The 17,744-nt window shown below is 47.0% G+C and overlaps 1 protein-coding gene across 1 annotated transcript; it reads right to left on the reverse strand.

Moving 5' to 3' along the window:
- Nucleotides 1-789: 789 nt before the first annotated feature.
- On the reverse strand, nt 790-17,744 carry LOC139405974 (cytochrome P450 11B, mitochondrial-like). The gene is made up of 13 exons (XM_071148435.1): nt 17,511-17,744; nt 16,921-17,408; nt 16,631-16,718; nt 15,794-16,006; nt 14,388-14,680; nt 13,311-13,466; nt 12,527-12,741; nt 3,965-4,168; nt 2,261-2,442; nt 1,963-2,129; nt 1,788-1,866; nt 1,268-1,480; nt 790-1,035 (listed from the first exon to the last, which is right to left on the reverse strand). The coding sequence occupies exons 2-13, from the start codon at nt 17,112-17,114 to the stop codon at nt 925-927; spliced, it is 2,115 nt and encodes a 704-aa protein (XP_071004536.1). The 5' UTR covers nt 17,115-17,408; nt 17,511-17,744; the 3' UTR covers nt 790-924.

Below are 17,744 nucleotides of genomic sequence, written 5' to 3' on the forward strand. Positions count from 1 at the left end.
AACATAAACTGACTATTATGACATTTTCATCCAGTGACTTTGCAAAGGGATTGAGATGAACAGAATGTTATAGAACTAATCACTAACTAAAACTGACCAAAACTGTCACAATGACTTCCTTTCCTTTGAGAAGTATGTCAACAATGTGTCACCATGGCCTTTGAAGAAGAAAGAATTGGTGCACGGTTGAGTTTAGCAGCCTAAACTTGGCAGAGCTCTGACAGAGTATATATTTTTTTTAAACTTGAAATGGTTGCAGGGATTGTGCGATTCAGCTAATTATTGTAACAGCATGCATTCACAACGAATGACATAGATATTCCAGAATTCTGTTGTAAAAAATATGTATGTGTATAATAATAATAAAGAGAGAGACTGAATAGCTCAAATTAAAATATATATCTAGAGGAAGAAGAACACCAACCTGTAAGTTTCAGGCAGCAGCAACGAAGACAACTTTGCGGATGTGGAGACGCGCATAGCACCAGGTTCGCAAAATAATAATTTAAATAATTCGTTTATGTAGTTTAGCTGTGGGTTCTACCGCCATCTTGTGGACACCATCGATTATCTCGGATAATCGTTTGCGGCTTTTGATGGGAGAAATCTGTTTGGATTCGGGAGAGTGAAATTAGTTCATCTTCTTCATGTCTAAGAATATCTATCCCGCTGTAACAAACCTTAATCAACATCTGAAAAAGAAATGAACAAGAAAACACTGGCCTTTTCATTGACCTGAAATAGGACTTTATTATTATTTGATGTTTTCATGTGGACTATATGGTAAGGCTGTTGGTGAGTTCATTGAGATTACCTGGTATAATGGATTGCTAAAATGATTGATTTGTTTGGTTGGTTAAACGATTGGTGTATGTGTGTATGTGTGTGTGTTGGGAGGGGGGGGGGGGTGAGTGTGGGTGTGTGTCAGAGTGTGCTGAAGGTGATGCGTGGTGGGGTTTCAGGCTGGAGGATTAGGGTGTATTTAGTGCTGAGCTCCTCTGAAGACGACACACTGAGACGGAAACTCAACAGGATCTACAGAGAGGGAGAGAGAGGGAGAGAAAATGAGGGGTAGGAAGGGGGGAGACGAAGGAGAAAGGGGGACTAATTAGCATAGATTCAACTAATCTTCTCCAGACTTCACTTCTTCACTCTCATCATGTCTTTCCTTCTCACATCATTCTCTCCTTTTTGACATCCCTCTCTTCCTTTTCACTTTGCTTTCCCATCTCCCTCTCTGTCAAACCTCCATCCCTCCTTCACTCACGTGCATCAGTAGCAGCTGCATTTCGTTCTCAGCGATCCTCCTGCCAACACACTGCCTGGCCCCGAATCCAAACGCCAGGGAGCGGAACCCTCCACCACCCCCAGGCCCCTCTCCAGACTCCTGAGTCCCCCAGCGACCAGGGTCAAAACGCTCTGGATCCTGAAACACGTCACGACTTCTTCCCAGAGGATACAGACACGCCTGGACACATGTCTGAGAGAGCGAGGGGGAGGGAAAGAGGAGGAGGGAGAAAGGGGAATGAGAGGAAGAGAAAGACAGGGGGAGGGAGAGAGAGAGCGAGAGAGGAAGAGAGAGAGAGGGAGATAAAGAGAAAAGAGAAAGAGGGCAGGGGGAAAGAGCGTGAGAGGGAGAGAGGGAGAGGTAAAGAATGAGAGAGGGAAAGAGAGAGAGATGGAGGAGAAATGAGAGAGGATTAATTTCACTGATATATGCATCATGTTCAAGTGAGGATTAGTGAGTGCATGTGCGTGTGCGTTTGTGTGTCAGAGACTGATCTCACCCCAGCAGGTATGTGGTAGTTCTGGATGATGATGTCTCTGACTGGATATCTCTGGACAGTAATTCCCACTGGATATAACCTTTACCACACAGCACACACAGACATTTACAGATTACAAATAACTATCAAACTGAAAGATTTACATCTCTAAAATGAATGCAGACATTCTCTGTACCTGAGGGTCTCCTTGACGAGTCCCTTCAGTAGTGGCGCCCCCTGCAGGGCCTTGTGGGCGTCACCGCCGGCTCTTGCCCACGCTACCCGCACCTGACCTCTGACCTGTTCCTGCACTGCCGGGTTACGACCCAACTCGTACAGGGCAAATTGCAGGGGCACTGCCGTCTGAGGATACACACATACTAATTTCACATAACAAGATATAAGTGGGGTAAGACACATTCTGTACACACATCAAACACACACACTGAGCAGACTGAGCTTTAGACACACACACATACCACACATGCACTCACCGTGTCCACTCCCCCGGCCATGAGTTCAGTGATGTTGGCTCTAATGAGCTCCAGAGACAACTGTCCTTTATCCATCAACTGACCCAGGATCCCTGTGAACTCTCCCTCTGCACCCCCACTACCACCTCCCGCTGCCTGGGTGGAGCGCAGACGCTGAACTCCTCTCTGGATCCTTTTCTCGGCTGGGGGTAGGAAAGGGGAACAGGACAGTGAAACGGGGAAGGTGAGGGGGACAGCAGTGAGGAGAGAGAATGAGGGAGTTGAGTCAGGTCAAGGTGGGAGAGGGGTTGAGAGCAGAGAAGGAAAGGGTTTGAGAGAAGAGAAGAGAAGGGAGGTGTTTGAGAGAAGATAAGAGAAGGAGAGGGGTTGAGAGAAGAGAAGAGAAAGAGAGGGGTTGAGAGAAGAGAAGAGAAAGAGAGGGGTTGAGAGAAGAGAAGAGAAAGAGAGGGGTTGAGAGAAGAGAAGAGAAAGAGAGGGTTGAGAGCAGAGAAGGAGAGGGGTTGAGAGAAGAGAAGGAGAGGGGTTGAGAGAAGAGGAGAGGGGTTGAGAGAAGAGAAGGAGAGGGTTTGAGAGAATAGAAGAGAAAGAGAGGGTTGAGAGCAGAGAAGGAGAGGGGTTAAGAGAAGAGAATGAGAGGGGTTGAGAGCAGAGAAGGAGAAGGGTTGAGAGGAGAGAATGAGAGGGGTTGAGAGCAGAGAAGGAGAGGGGTTGAGAGAAGAGAAGGAGAGGGGTTGAGAGAAGAGAAAGAGTAGGGTTGAGAGCAGAGAAGGAGAGGGGTTGAGAGAAGAGAAGGAGAGGGGTTGAGAGAAGAGAAGGAGAAGGATGGAGAGGAGAGAATGAGAGGGGTTGAGAGCAGAGAAGGAGAAGGGTTGAGAGAAGAGAAGGAGAGGGGTTGAGAGCAGAGAATGAGAGGGGTTGAGAGCAGAGAAGGAGAGGGGTTGAGAGAAGAGAAGGAGAGGGGTTGAGAGAAGAGAATGAGAGGGGTTGAGGGAAGAGAAGGAGAGGGGTTGAGAGGAGAGAATGAGAGGGGTTGAGGGAAGAGAAGGAGAGGGGTTGAGAGAAGAGAAGGAGAGGGGTTGAGAGCAGAGAAGGAGAAGGGTTGAGAGAAGAGGAGAAGGGTTGAGAGGAGAGAATGAGAGGGGTTGAGAGCAGAGAAGGAGAGGGGTTGAGGGAAGAGAAGGAGAGGGGTTGAGAGCAGAGAAGGAGAGGGGTTGAGGGAAGAGAAGGAGAGGGGTTGAGAGAAGAGAAGGAGAGGGGTTGAGAGCAGAGAAGGAGAAGGGTTGAGAGAAGAGGAGAAGGGTTGAGAGGAGAGAATGAGAGGGGTTGAGAGCAGAGAAGGAGAGGGGTTGAGAGAAGAGAAGGAGAGGGGTTGAGAGAAGAGAAAGAGTAGGGTTGAGAGCAGAGAAGGAGAGTGGTTGAGAGGAGATAAGGAGAGGGGTTGAGAGCAGAGAAGGAGAAGGGTTGAGAGGAGAGAATGAGAGGGGTTGAGAGCAGAGAAGGAGAAGGGTTGAGAGGAGAGAAGGAGAGGGGTTGAGAGCAGAGAAGGAGAAGGGTTGAGAGCAGAGGAGAAGGGTTGAGAGAAGAGAAGGAGAGCGCAGGAGGAAAACAAATGGTAGTGAATGAGGGGAGAAGTGTTGTCATTACTATCATTAGTTTATCATTGTTTTATTCCTTTTGGGGATGATTGTCTTCTATGTGTCTCACCGTGGCTGAAGATGTGGTCCCATGCAGTGGCGTGTTGTGTCCAGAGGGGGGCGCCTAGGCGCCACAGCAGACGGGGGGGCAGGTAGAGGAGAGGAGGGGTGGTGGCCAACATTCTCTCAACTGCAAAAATAAACTTCTGAGACTCCTGGGAGGGAGAGGTGGAGAAGAGACCGATACGCTCTCCATACAGGACATGACAACTGGCTGGAGAAAGAGAACGAGAGAAAAAGTGAGAAAGAGGATTTTGAGATGAAGTAGAATGGAGAAAGGTAGAGAAGAAAGAAAGCGAAGATAGATATTAACTTCAGAAACCCCCGTCCATACAGTTTATCTGATGTTCTTATCAGTGGTCGACTCTACTGTATCTTCCATTTCTAGCCTGGACGATATTCAAATACCTTGGATCACCTAAAAGAAAGAAAGAAAGAAAGAAAGAAAGAAAGAAAGAAAGAAAGAAAGAAAGAAAGAAAGAAAGAAAGAAAGAAAGAAAGAAAGAAAGAAAGAAAGAAAGAAAGAAAGAAAGAAAGAAAGAAAGAAAGAAAGAGACAGACAGACAGACAGACAGACAGACAGACAGACAGACAGACAGACAGACAGACAGACAGACAGACAGACAGACAGACAGACAGACAGAGCCTCTTCAACCTCAGGAGGCTGAAGAAATTCGGCTTGTCACCAAAAGCACTCACAAACTTCTATAGATGCACAATCGAGAGCATCCTGGCGGGCTGTATCACCGCCTGGTATGGCAACTGCACCGCCCTCAACCGTAAGGCTCTCCAGAGGGTAGTGAGGTCTGCACAACGCATCACCGGGGGCAAACTACCTGCCCTCCAGGACACCTACACCACCCGATGTCACAGGAAGGCCATAAAGATCATCAAGGACATCAACCACCCGAGCCACTGCCTGCTCACCCCGCTATCATCCAGAAGGCGAGGTCAGTACAGGTGCATCAAAGCTGGGACCGAGAGACTGAAAAACAGCTTCTATCTCAAGGCCATCAGACTGTTAAACAGCCACCACTAACACTGAGTGGCTGCTGCCAACACACTGACACTGACTCAACTCCAGCCACTTTAATAATGGGAATTGATGGGAAATTATGTAAATATATCACTAGCCACTTTAAACAATGCTACCTTATATAACTGTTACTTACCCTACATTATTCATCTCATATGCATACGTATATACTGTACTCTATATCATCGACGGTATCCTTATGTAATACATGTATCACTAGCCACTTTATACTATGCCACTTTGTTTACATACTCATCTCATTTGTACATACTGTACTCGATACCATCTACTGTATCTTGCCTATGCTGCTCTGTACCATCACTCATTCATATATCCTTATGTACATATTCTTTATCCCCTTACACTGTGTACAAGATAGTAGTTTTGGAATTGTTAGTTAGATTACTTGTTATTACTGCATTGTCGGAACTAGAAGCACAAGCAATTCGCTACACTCGCATTAACATCTGCTAACCATGTGTATGTGACAAATAAAATTTGATCAGGCAGGCAGGCAGGCAGGCAGGCAGGCAGGCAGGCAGGCAGGCAGGCAGGCAGGCAGGCAGGCAGGCAGGCAGGCAGGCAGGCAGGCAGGCAGGCAGGCAGGCAGGCAGGCAGGCAGGCAGGCAGGCAGGCAGGCAGGCAGGCAGGCAGGCAGGCAGGCAGGCAGGCAGGCAGGCAGGCAGGCAGGCAGGCAGGCAGGCAGGCAGGCAGGCAGGCAGGCAGGCAGGCAGGCAGGCAGAACATCCATCATGTGACATCCATCCACCAGACATATTAGTTCTACATTAGAGCCACGTCAGTCTCAGGGATAGATTTTCCATCTATCTATTCCCTCTCTGATGTAGCTAAGCATCTGACCCTGTCTAACTGTCATGGAATTATGGGATGCTGTCTAAGAACACATAATGTTTTTTGGGGTCAAACCGCAATAGCGCTGTAAACTCTCCCTAAGGCTGTGTGTGGAGTGAGCCAATCTAAAAGAATTATCCCCACACAAATACATGCATTCACACACACACACACACACACACACTAATGTGTCACATTCAGACAGGCACATCAAAGCTGCTCTCAAAGAGCCTGGTGAGAAAATTCGGAGGCCTTCCAGATAATCTCTAACAGGCTATATTTAAACATTTACTTCTACTATTTTCTCATTTCATAGGATGTGCCCTAACGGAATACGGGCAAGAGAATGTTGATGAGAGATCATTGATGTCTAAAGTATTTTGAAGGAAAATCTATTTTGAAGTGAGAGAGAGAGAGTGAAAGAGAAAGACTGAGAGAGAGAGAGAGAGAGAGAGAGAGAGAGAGAGAGAGAGACATTTGACTCCAATATCTACCGGGGTATGTGTGTCAACAGCAATCTTGGGAAAATCCTCTACATTATCATTAACAGCAGACTCGTACATTTCCTCAGTGAAAACAATGTACTGAGCAAATGTCAGATGGGCTTTCTACCAAATTACTGTACAACAGACCACATATTCACCCTGCACACCCTAATTGACAAACAAACCAAAACAAAGGCAAAGTCTTCTCATGCTTTGTTGATATCAAAAAAGCTTTTGACTCAATTTGGCATGAGGGTCTGCTATACAAATTAATGGAAAGTGGTGTTGGGGGAAGAACATGCAACATTATAAAATCCATGTATGCAAACAAGGGTGCGGGTAAAATGGGCAAAAAGACATCCATTTCTTTCCATGGGGCTGTGGGGTGAGACAGCGATGCAGCTTAAGCCCCACCCTCTTAATCATATATAAATGAATTGGCGAGGACACTAGAACAGTCTGCAGCACCTGGCCTCACCCTACTAGAATCTGAAGTCAAATGTCTACCGTTTGCTGATGATCGATCTGGTGCTTCTGTCCACAACCAGAATGATGCACATCATCATCTGTACGTCTATCACTCCAGTGTTAATACTAAATTGTAATTATTTTTGCCTCTAGGACCTATTTATTTCCTACCTCCCTATTCTTCTACATTTGCACACACTGTACATAGATGTTTCTATTTTTATTTTATTTTGTGTTATTGACTGTACGTTTGTTTATGTGTAACTCTGTGTTGTTGTTTTGGTCGCACTGCTTTGCTTTATCTTGGCCTGGTCGCAGTTGTAAATGAGAACTTGTTCACAACTGGGCCTACCTGGTTAAATAAAGGTGAAATAAATTAAATTAATTAAAAAAAATGTTTTAATTAAGCAAGGAGGGCCTACAGCAGCACCTAGAACTTCTGCACAGATTGGGGCCCTGACCGTAAATCTCAGTAAGGCAAAAATAATGGTATTCCAAAAAAGGACCAGTTGCCAGGACAACGTTGCCCTAGAGCACACAAAAACTATACATACCTCGGCCTTAACATCAGTGCCACAGATAACTTCCACAAAGCTGTGAACGATTTGAGAGACAAGGCAAGAAGGGCATTCTATGCCATCAAAAGGAAGATAAAATTTGACATACCAATTATGATCTGGCTAAAAATACTTAAATCGGTTACATGAAGCATTGCCCTTCATGGTTGTGAGGTCTGGGGTCCGTTCACCAACCAAGAATTCACAAAATGGGGCAAACACCAAATTGAGACTGCATGCAGAATTCGGCAAAAATGTCCTCTGTGTACAATGTAAAACACCAAATAGAGCAGAATTAGGCCGATACCCTCTAATTATCATAATCCAGAAAAGAGCCGTTAAATTCTACAACCACCTAAAAGGAAGCGATTCCAAAATCTTCCTTAACAAAGCCATCACCTACAGAGAAATTGTCATGTATCAGTATGCCGAGGTGAGTACGGAGTCAGGTGCAGGACACAGAACTGAGTAAAAATAACGTACTTTACTCTGAAAATATTCAACCATAAATTCCACGCAGGGACAACCCACCATAACACAGAAGACTGATAACACTAGACAAGGAACAATCACGCACAAAACATAATGAGAACCAGGGGGTTAAATAGGGAAATACAGTGCCTTGCGAAAGTATTCGGCCCCCTTGAACTTTGCGACCTTTTGCCACATTTCAGGCTTCAAACATAAAGATATAAAACTGTATTTTTTTGTGAAGAATCAACAACAAGTGGGACACAATCATGAAGTGGAACGACATTTATTGGATATTTCAAACTTTTTTAACAAATCAAAAACTGAAAAATTGGGCGTGCAAAATTATTCAGCCCCCTTAAGTTAATACTTTGTAGCGCCACCTTTTGCTGCGATTACAGCTGTAAGTCGCTTGGGGTATGTCTCTATCAGTTTTGCACATCGAGAGACTGAATTTTTTTCCCATTCCTCCTTGCAAAACAGCTCGAGCTCAGTGAGGTTGGATGGAGAGCATTTGTGAACAGCAGTTTTCAGTTCTTTCCACAGATTTTCTATTGGATTCAGGTCTGGACTTTGACTTGGCCATTCTAACACCTGGATATGTTTATTTTTGAACCATTCCATTGTAGATTTTGCTTTATGTTTTGGATCATTGTCTTGTTGGAAGACAAATCTCCGTCCCAGTCTCAGGTCTTTTGCAGACTCCATCAGGTTTTCTTCCAGAACGGTCCTGTATTTGGCTCCATCCATCTTCCCATCAATTTTAACCATCTTCCCTGTCCCTGCTGAAGAAAAGCAGGCCCAAACCATGATGCTGCCACCACCATGTTTGACAGTGGGGATGGTGTGTTCAGCTGTGTTGCTTTTACGCCAAACATAACGTTTTGCATTGTTGCCAAAAAGTTCAATTTTGGTTTCATCTGACCAGAGCACCTTCTTCCACATGTTTGGTGTGTCTCCCAGGTGGCTTGTGGCAAACTTTAAACTACACTTTTTATGGATATCTTTAAGAAATGGCTTTCTTCTTGCCACTCTTCCATGAAGGCCAGATTTGTGCAATATACGACTGATTGTTGTCCTATGGACAGAGTCTCCCACCTCAGCTGTAGATCTCTGCAGTTCATCCAGAGTGATCATGGGCCTCTTGGCTGCATCTCTGATCAGTCTTCTCCTTGTATGAGCTGAAAGTTTAGAGGGACGGCCAGGTCTTGGTAGATTTGCAGTGGTCTGATACTCCTTCCATTTCAATATTATCGCTTGCACAGTGCTCCTTGGGATGTTTAAAGCTTGGGAAATCTTTTTGTATCCAAATCCGGCTTTAAACTTCTTCACAACAGTATCTCGGACCTGCCTGGTGTGTTCCTTGTTCTTCATGATGCTCTCTGCGCTTTTAACAGACCTCTGAGACTATCACAGTGCAGGTGCATTTATATGGAGACTTGATTACACACAGGTGGATTGTATTTATCATCATTAGTCATTTAGGTCAACATTGGATCATTCAGAGATCCTCACTGAACTTCTGGAGAGAGTTTGCTGCACTGAAAGTAAAGGGGCTGAATAATTTTGCACGCCCAATTTTTCAGTTTTTGATTTGTTAAAAAAGTTTGAAATATCCAATAAATGTCGTTCCACTTCATGATTGTGTCCCACTTGTTGTTGATTCTTCACAAAAAAATACAGTTTTATATCTTTATGTTTGAAGCCTGAAATGTGGCAAAAGGTAGCAGTTGATACAAGTTCAAGGGGGCCGAATACTTTCGCAAGGCACTGTAATAATAACGTAATGGGAACCAGGTGTGTACAATCAAGACATAACAAATGTACATAACAAATGTACAGACAGTGAGCATAGCCTTGCTATTGAGAAAGGATGCTGAAGGGAGAGAGAGAGACTAAGAGAGAGAGAGACTAAGAGAGAGAGAGAGAGAGATTCATCCACGCCAACACATCCACACCAATACATCCCCACCAACACATCCACACCAACACATCCCCACCAACACCAACACATCCACACAAACACATCCACACCAACACATACACACCAACACATCCCCACCAACACATCCACACCAGCACATCCACACCAGCACATCCACACCAACACATCCACACCAACACATCCACACCAACACATCCACACCAACACACATCCACACCAATACACATCCACACCAACACATCCACACCAACACACATCCCCACCAACACATTTCCCCACCAACACATCCACACCAACACATCCACACCAATACACATCCACACCAATGCACATCCACACCAACACATCCACACCAATACACATCCACACCAACACATCCACACCAACACATCCACACCAAAACATACACACCCACACATCCAAACCAAGATATCCCCACCAACACATCCCCACCAACACATTTCCCCACCAACACATCCACACCAACACATCCACACCAACACATCCACACCAATACACATCCACACCAATGCACATCCACACCAACACATCCACACCAATACACATCCACACCGACACATCCACGCCAACACATCCACACCGATACATCCTCACCAACACATCCACACCAACACATCCCCACCAACACCAACACATCCACACCAACACATCCACACCAACACATCCCCACCAACACATCCACACCAGCACATCCACACCAGCACATCCACACCAACACATCCACACCAACACATCCACACCAACACATCCACACCAACACATCCACACCAACACATCCACACCAACACACATCCACACCAATACACATCCCCACCAACACACATCCCCACCAACACATTTCCCCACCAACACATCCACACCAACACATCCACACCAACACATCCACACCAATACACATCCACACCAATGCACATCCACACCAACACATCCACACCAACACATCCACACCAACACATTCACACCAACACATCCACACCAAAACATCCACACCAACACATCCAAACCAAGATATCCCCACCAACACATCCCCACCAACACATCCATACCAACACATCCACACCAACACATCCACACCAACACATCCCCAACAACACATCTACACCAACACATCCCCACCAATACATCCACACCAACACATCCACACCAACACATCTCCACCAACACATCCACACCAACACACATCCCCACCAACACATCCACACTAACACATCCACACCAACACATCCACACCAACACATCCACACTAATACACATCCACACCAACACATCCACACCAACACATCCCCACCAACACATCCATACCAACACATTCACACCAACACATCCACACCAACACACATCCCCACCAACACACCCACACCAAAACATCCACACTAACACACATACCCACCAACACACATCCCCACCAACACACATCCACACCAACACACATCCACACCAACATATCCACACCAACACATCCCCACCAACACATCCACACCAACACACATCCACACCAATGCACATCCACACCAACACACATCCACACCAATGCACATCCACACCAACACATACCCACCAACACATCCACACCAACACATCCACACCAACACACATCCACACCAACACACATCCACACCAATGCACATCCACACCAACACATCCATACCAATACACATCCCCACCAACACATCCACACCAACACATCCACACCAACACACATCCCCACCAACACATCCACACCAACACATCCACACCAACACACATCCACACCAACACACATCCACACCAATGCACATCCACACCAACACATCCATACCAATACACATCCACACCAACACATCCACACCAACACATCTACACTAACACACATCCCCACCAACACATTCCTACCAACACAGCCACACCAAGACACATCCCCACCAACACATCCCCACCAACACATCCACACCAACACATCCACACCAACACACATCCCCACCAACACATCCACACCAATCCACATCCACACCAACACACAGCCACACCAAGACACATCCCCACCAACACATCCCCACCAACACATCCACACCAACACATCCACACCAACACATCCACACCAACACATCCACACCAACACACATCCCCACCAACACATCCACACCAATCCACATCCGCACCAACACATCCACACCAACACACATCCCCACCAACACATCCACACCAATACACATCCACACCAACACATCCACACCAACACATCCACACCAACACACATCCACACCAACACATCCACACCAACACATCCCCACCAACACCAACACTTCCACACCAACACATTCACACTAACACATCCACACCAACACATGCCCACACACACCAACACATCCACACCAACACATCCACACTAACACATCCACACCAACACATCCACACCAACACATCCACACCAACACATCCACACCAACACATCCACACCAACACATCCACACCAACACATCCACACCAAGACACATCCACACCAACACATCCACACCAACACATCCACACCAAGACACATCCACACCAACACATCCACACCAACACATCCACACCAACACATCCACACCAACACATCCACACCATCACATCCACACCAACACATCCACACCAACACATCCACACCAACACATCCACACCAACACATCCACACTAACACACATCCACACTAACACACATCCACACCAACACACATCAAATGAGGAATTTTAGGAAAAATGAAAATGTGAAAGAAGACAACCTTCCAGGGCGAAGCGGAAGAGGTCAGGGCTGGGGTCGATAGTCAGACTGTGCCCCCTCTCCTCCTTTCCTCCCTCTTGCTCCACACGGGTCGCTAGCTGACAACAGAAATCCCTCGCTACTTCGTCTAGGAGGGGCAGGAAGCGACGTACGGCAGGAGCCATCATCACCTCCCTGTTGAGCAGGAGACGGTCGGCACGCCACTCTGTCCCGTTCCTGGTGGTAGAGAGGACCACAGTCAAATTACTGACTATATTCCCACCCTCCATACACTCTGTCCCGTTCCTGGTGGTAGAGAGGACCACAGTCAAATGACTGACTATATTCCCACCCTCCATACACTCTGTCCCGTTCCTGGTGGTAGAGAGGACCACTGTCAAATTACTGACTATATTCCCACCCTCCATACACTCTGCCCCGTTCCTGGTGGTAGAGAGGACCACAGTCAAATTACTGACTATATTCCCACCCTCCATACACTCTGTCCCGTTCCTGGTGGTAGAGAGGACCACTGTCAAATTACTGACTATATTCCCACCCTCCATACACTCTGTCCCGTTCCTGGTGGTAGAGAGGACCACAGTCAAATTACTGACTATATTCCCACCCTCCATACACTCTGTCCCGTTCCTGGTGGTAGAGAGGACCACTGTCAAATTACTGACTATATTCCCACCCTCCATACACTCTGCCCCGTTCCTGGTGGTAGAGAGGACCACAGTCAAATTACCCTCCATATACACACACACACACACACACACACACACACACACACAGGTATGTACTTGAGGAAGACTCCCTTGCTGTGCTGCCGTGTCTCTCTGTGTGTGGCCCATGGCTGCAGGGTCATGCGTCGGGGGTGAAGGCCCTCAGAGCGGAACAGCTCACTGATGTCAGACGGCAGCAGGATATTCACAGTGCTCTGGGTGCCCAGACGCTCCCTGTTGGTGACACACCCGACACAGTACATGAAACATGACAGCACACACACACACACGTACACACACACTCACACACACACACACACACACACACACACACACACACACACACACACACACACACACACACACACACACACACACACACACACACACACACACACACACACACACACACACACACACACACACACACACACACACACACACACACACACACACACACACACACACCGTAGTACAAGACCCTGTGGATGGACACCAGCCAGGTCACCAGTGATACAAGTCAGTATTCAACATCCATCCATGTCTGAGGACATTGGGAGATGACGTGGAAACTGGACACCAAGGGCAACAGTTACCTTCAAGTAGGTTTCAGTTTTGTCAGAGAGTTGTGGATGAGGATGGTGGATGGGTGTCAGCATCTGCCTCTGATTCCAACGGTTACTACCTTAACCTTTCAGAGTTAATACCTTAACCGTTCAGAGTTAATACCTTAACCATTCAGAGTTAATACCTTAACCTTTCAGAGTTACTACCTTAACCTTTCAGAGTTACTATATTAACCTTTCAGAGTTACTACCTTAACCGTTCAGAGTTACTACCTTAACCTTTCAGAGTTACTACCTTAACCTTTCAGAGTTACTACCTTAACCGTTCAGAGTTAATACCTTAACCATTCAGAGTTAATACCTTAACCTTTCAGAGTTAATACCTTAACCTTTCAGAGTTACTACCTTAACCGTTCAGAGTTAATACCTTAACGTTTCAGAGTTAATACCTTAACCTTTCAGAGTTAATACCTTAACCATTCAGAGTTAAGAGAAACATGATGTGAGACTGTGAGAGCTGGTAGGGCCCACAGCGTCACACTGCCACACACACGTTCATACAAACACACACGCACACACACACAGGTACCTGTAAATGGGGCCGAGGGTGTTGAAGGTCCTCTCCATGTGTTTGTGTAATAGTTTAAATCTGTCTTCTCTCCAGAACTTCACCAGGTTGAGCCAGCCACTGCTGCCCGTGTGGGGGATCTCCTCAAACCGCCTCAGCCCTCTACCTCCACCCCTCCCCGCAGGACCCCCTCTGGCGGGGGTTACCCCCTCCACACCGAGCCCTGCCACTGTCCCCGCCGGACACACACACATCCCCCTCTGTATCCTCACACACGCTGCTTGTCGCACGGACACACACATCCCCTGTATCCCCTGGAACACGGACGGGCTCACAGATACACTCCACATGGTCTGAGGTAGGGATGACCCTCACAGACTCTCATAGCTTCACCGCTACTCTCCACTCTCTACAGCGCAAATGTGCTTTTTTCTTCTCAATTATTGCTCCATCCCTCCATCCCTCCCTCCTCTCCTCCTTCGCCTGGTTGTCCTCCATCTCTCATAGAGCTGATAGAGGTGATGATTTATGTCTCAGAAGGTCAAAGTTCAAGAGAAACATAGCACAACAAAAATGTCAGAATGGTGTAGGATTAACACACGCACACACAGTCACAAACACTCATAGTCACACACAGACACGCAGGAACACACTCACACACACCTACAGTCACACACAGACACGCAGGAACACACTCACACACACACACACACACACCTACAGTCACACACACACATCTCTGTAGTACGTCAGTACCAAACTAGTCTTTATTAACAGTTTCTTTGTAACAACATAATAAGGACAGCGTTTGACTTATATATACCACAAAAGTCAAAGGTTATGTACAAAACAAAGATTAACAAGACAAATATTTGGGAACTAAGAACTGAAGTAAATGTGAAAACAACACTTAAGGTTATTATCTTGTTTGGGTTACTTCCCTGTGTGTGTGGGCCCCAAATGGGCCTAATGATCTGAAACAGGTACAGTCCAGTTTCATCCAGTTAGTTCCTGTATGGTCCAGACCAGTTCTATGCAAATAGTAACAATGACAGCCATGTCCTACTATCAGTGACATAGGGATGACGTCATTTCCCCTGACGAGTCATCCTCACAGCCTGGCTCTATTGTCAACAGTCTGATCAGCAGATAACTCAGTGAGAGAGAGTGAGAGAGATGGGGGGTGAGAGAGAGAGAGAGAGAGAGAGAGACAGGGAGCGCGAGAGAGAGAGAGAGTTAAAGACAGATAAGGAGATAAAGGGATAGAGGAGCAACTGTGACAAAGTCGTCTACCATTGTGTTCCCTCCAATCTGCTACTACGTTGTGTTAAAATGTTATTCTTCATCATTTAGGCATATTGCATGTTTTTAGCATGTTGCAGGTTGATTCTGTCTAGTATCTAGTATGTTCTCTTTGATCACATGACTTTGCAGGCCTCTCCGTTGACTGACATTGGAGTGGACGACTTGGTCTGCTTGCCTCCAAGCATCCCCATGTTGAAGTTGAGGCCTTGGAAGGCGCTCAGCAGGCTGTAGCCATCGTCCTTGGCCGGGGTCTCAGGACCAATCAGTTTAGCCAGTTGACGGGGGAGTGCCACTTTCCCTTGCGCCGCACTCAGGTGGCTGGTGTCCTTGGAACTCTGGGGGTTGGGAAGAGAGTTGGGAAGAGAGGGGTAGGGTGATGAGGAAAAAATACAGTTTAAATCTAGTCCTGCCATTTTTAACTTCAGTCTCAAATCCCCGAAGTAAGAAACATGGTCAGTATCAGAACTGGGAGGATGCCAGACAGATAAATGGTGAAGCAGCACTGCTTTAAGGGCTAGAAGATAGGGGCTAGGGGCTAGAGGCTAGGAGATAGGGGCTAGGAGATAGGGGCTAGGGTATAGGAGATAGGAGATAGGGGCTAGGAGATAGGGGCTAGTGGCTAGGGGCTAGGAGATAGGAGATAGGGGCTAGGAGATAGGGGCTAGGAGATAAGGGCTAAGGGCTAGGAGATAGGGGCTAGGAGATAGGAGATAGGGGCTAGGAGATAGGGGCTAGGAGATAGGGGCTAGGAGATAGGGGCTAGGAGATAGGAGCTAGGAGATAGGAGATAGGGGCTAGGAGATAGGGGCTAGGAGATGGGAGATAGAGGCTAGGAGATAGGGGCTAGGAGATAGGGGCTAGGAGATAGGGGCTAGGAGATAGGGGCTAGGAGATAGGGGCTAGGAGATAGGGGCTAGGAGATAGGGGTATAATTTGTTCTGCTAATGCAACACACTAACCTTGGAGAGCTGGTACTTCTTCCTGAAGTGATCCCTCATGGCGGCTCTCTCTGCGTGCTTCTGAGCATTCAGGGCTTCCCTCAGCATCCTGGAATCAACACAACTACATGTAACACATAGACAGACACACACACAAACATAAATACATCCCTGCCCTAAAACCCATCACCGCCAACCCCCAACCTGTCTGTTACCAAGCTGGTTTTCATCCATAATCTCCTCATGGTGTTGTTTCTAATCTCCACATTGACCACAGTGGTCATGTTGTAGTTATGTTTGCGGTCACTCACCTCTCTTTCTCCAGGTCAGTTTGGTAGGAGCGTGTGACGGAGGTCTGTCCCGTCCGTGGAGGGCTGCTCTTTACTCCTCCTGTCCACCTCTTGGCCCTGCGCCTGGCCCACACCTCTCTCTCCTTCACTCCTGTCACACAGCTGGACAGCTTCTTCATGGGCACCGCCAGAGACTGCTTCACCATAGTATCCATGTCTCAGGGGGTGTGTGTTAGGGTGTGTGTGTGTGTGTGTGTGTGAGAGAGAGAGAGAGGGAGAGAGAGAGAAAAAGGGAGAGTAAGTCCAGAACTCTCTGTAGTGTAACCTGGGTGTTACTTTACACTCAGAAGCATCAAAGAGTGTCCTTTTTCATTCGTGTTCTGTAGGACATATGTTTGTGTCTGTGCGCATCTCCCACATCTTCCTCCTTGAGGTTAGCTTGCTTGGACACACTCACTACAGTACAGACATCCAGTGTATTCATAGACAATGACTCAGGGGCTCAGTACCTGCAAGGACAAGGACACAGACAGGCAGTTAGAGATTACACCCAGACAGCATGTGCAGCGTTTCAGATAGACACACACAAGCCCAGTCCAGTACTTCCTTACCCAGACATCCACAGTAGGCCTGAGCCTCAAACACCCACAAAGTCCTTAGAGCTTCAGCCAGAGGCCATATACTGTAGCTAACCGTGTCCCATAGTCCAGTTCCACAAAGCCTTGAGGTCAACTGAAGGCAATGAGAAGAGCAACCCCACAGACAAAGTTCTTCCTGCTCTCCTTTCCTGCTCTCCTCCACTCCTTGTGCTGTGTGTACTATTGCCCTCTCAGGTGAAAATAACA

Source organism: Oncorhynchus clarkii, chromosome 3, assembly GCF_045791955.1.
Source record: "Oncorhynchus clarkii lewisi isolate Uvic-CL-2024 chromosome 3, UVic_Ocla_1.0, whole genome shotgun sequence".
In the NCBI taxonomy this organism is placed as follows: Eukaryota; Metazoa; Chordata; class Actinopteri; order Salmoniformes; family Salmonidae; genus Oncorhynchus; species Oncorhynchus clarkii.

Excerpts from the sequence above, each read along its gene's own strand:
- LOC139405974 (XM_071148435.1), bottom strand. The coding sequence starts at position 17,114 with ATGGATACTATGGTGAAGCAGTCTCTGGCGGTGCCCATGAAGAAGCTG. Across the intron at positions 16,007-16,630 it reads AGAAGTACCAGCTCTCCAAG|AGTTCCAAGGACACCAGCCA; the intron begins GTTAGTGTGTTG and ends CCCAACCCCCAG. Across the intron at positions 2,130-2,260 it reads TGGCCGGGGGAGTGGACACG|ACGGCAGTGCCCCTGCAATT; the intron begins GTGAGTGCATGT and ends GTGTATCCTCAG.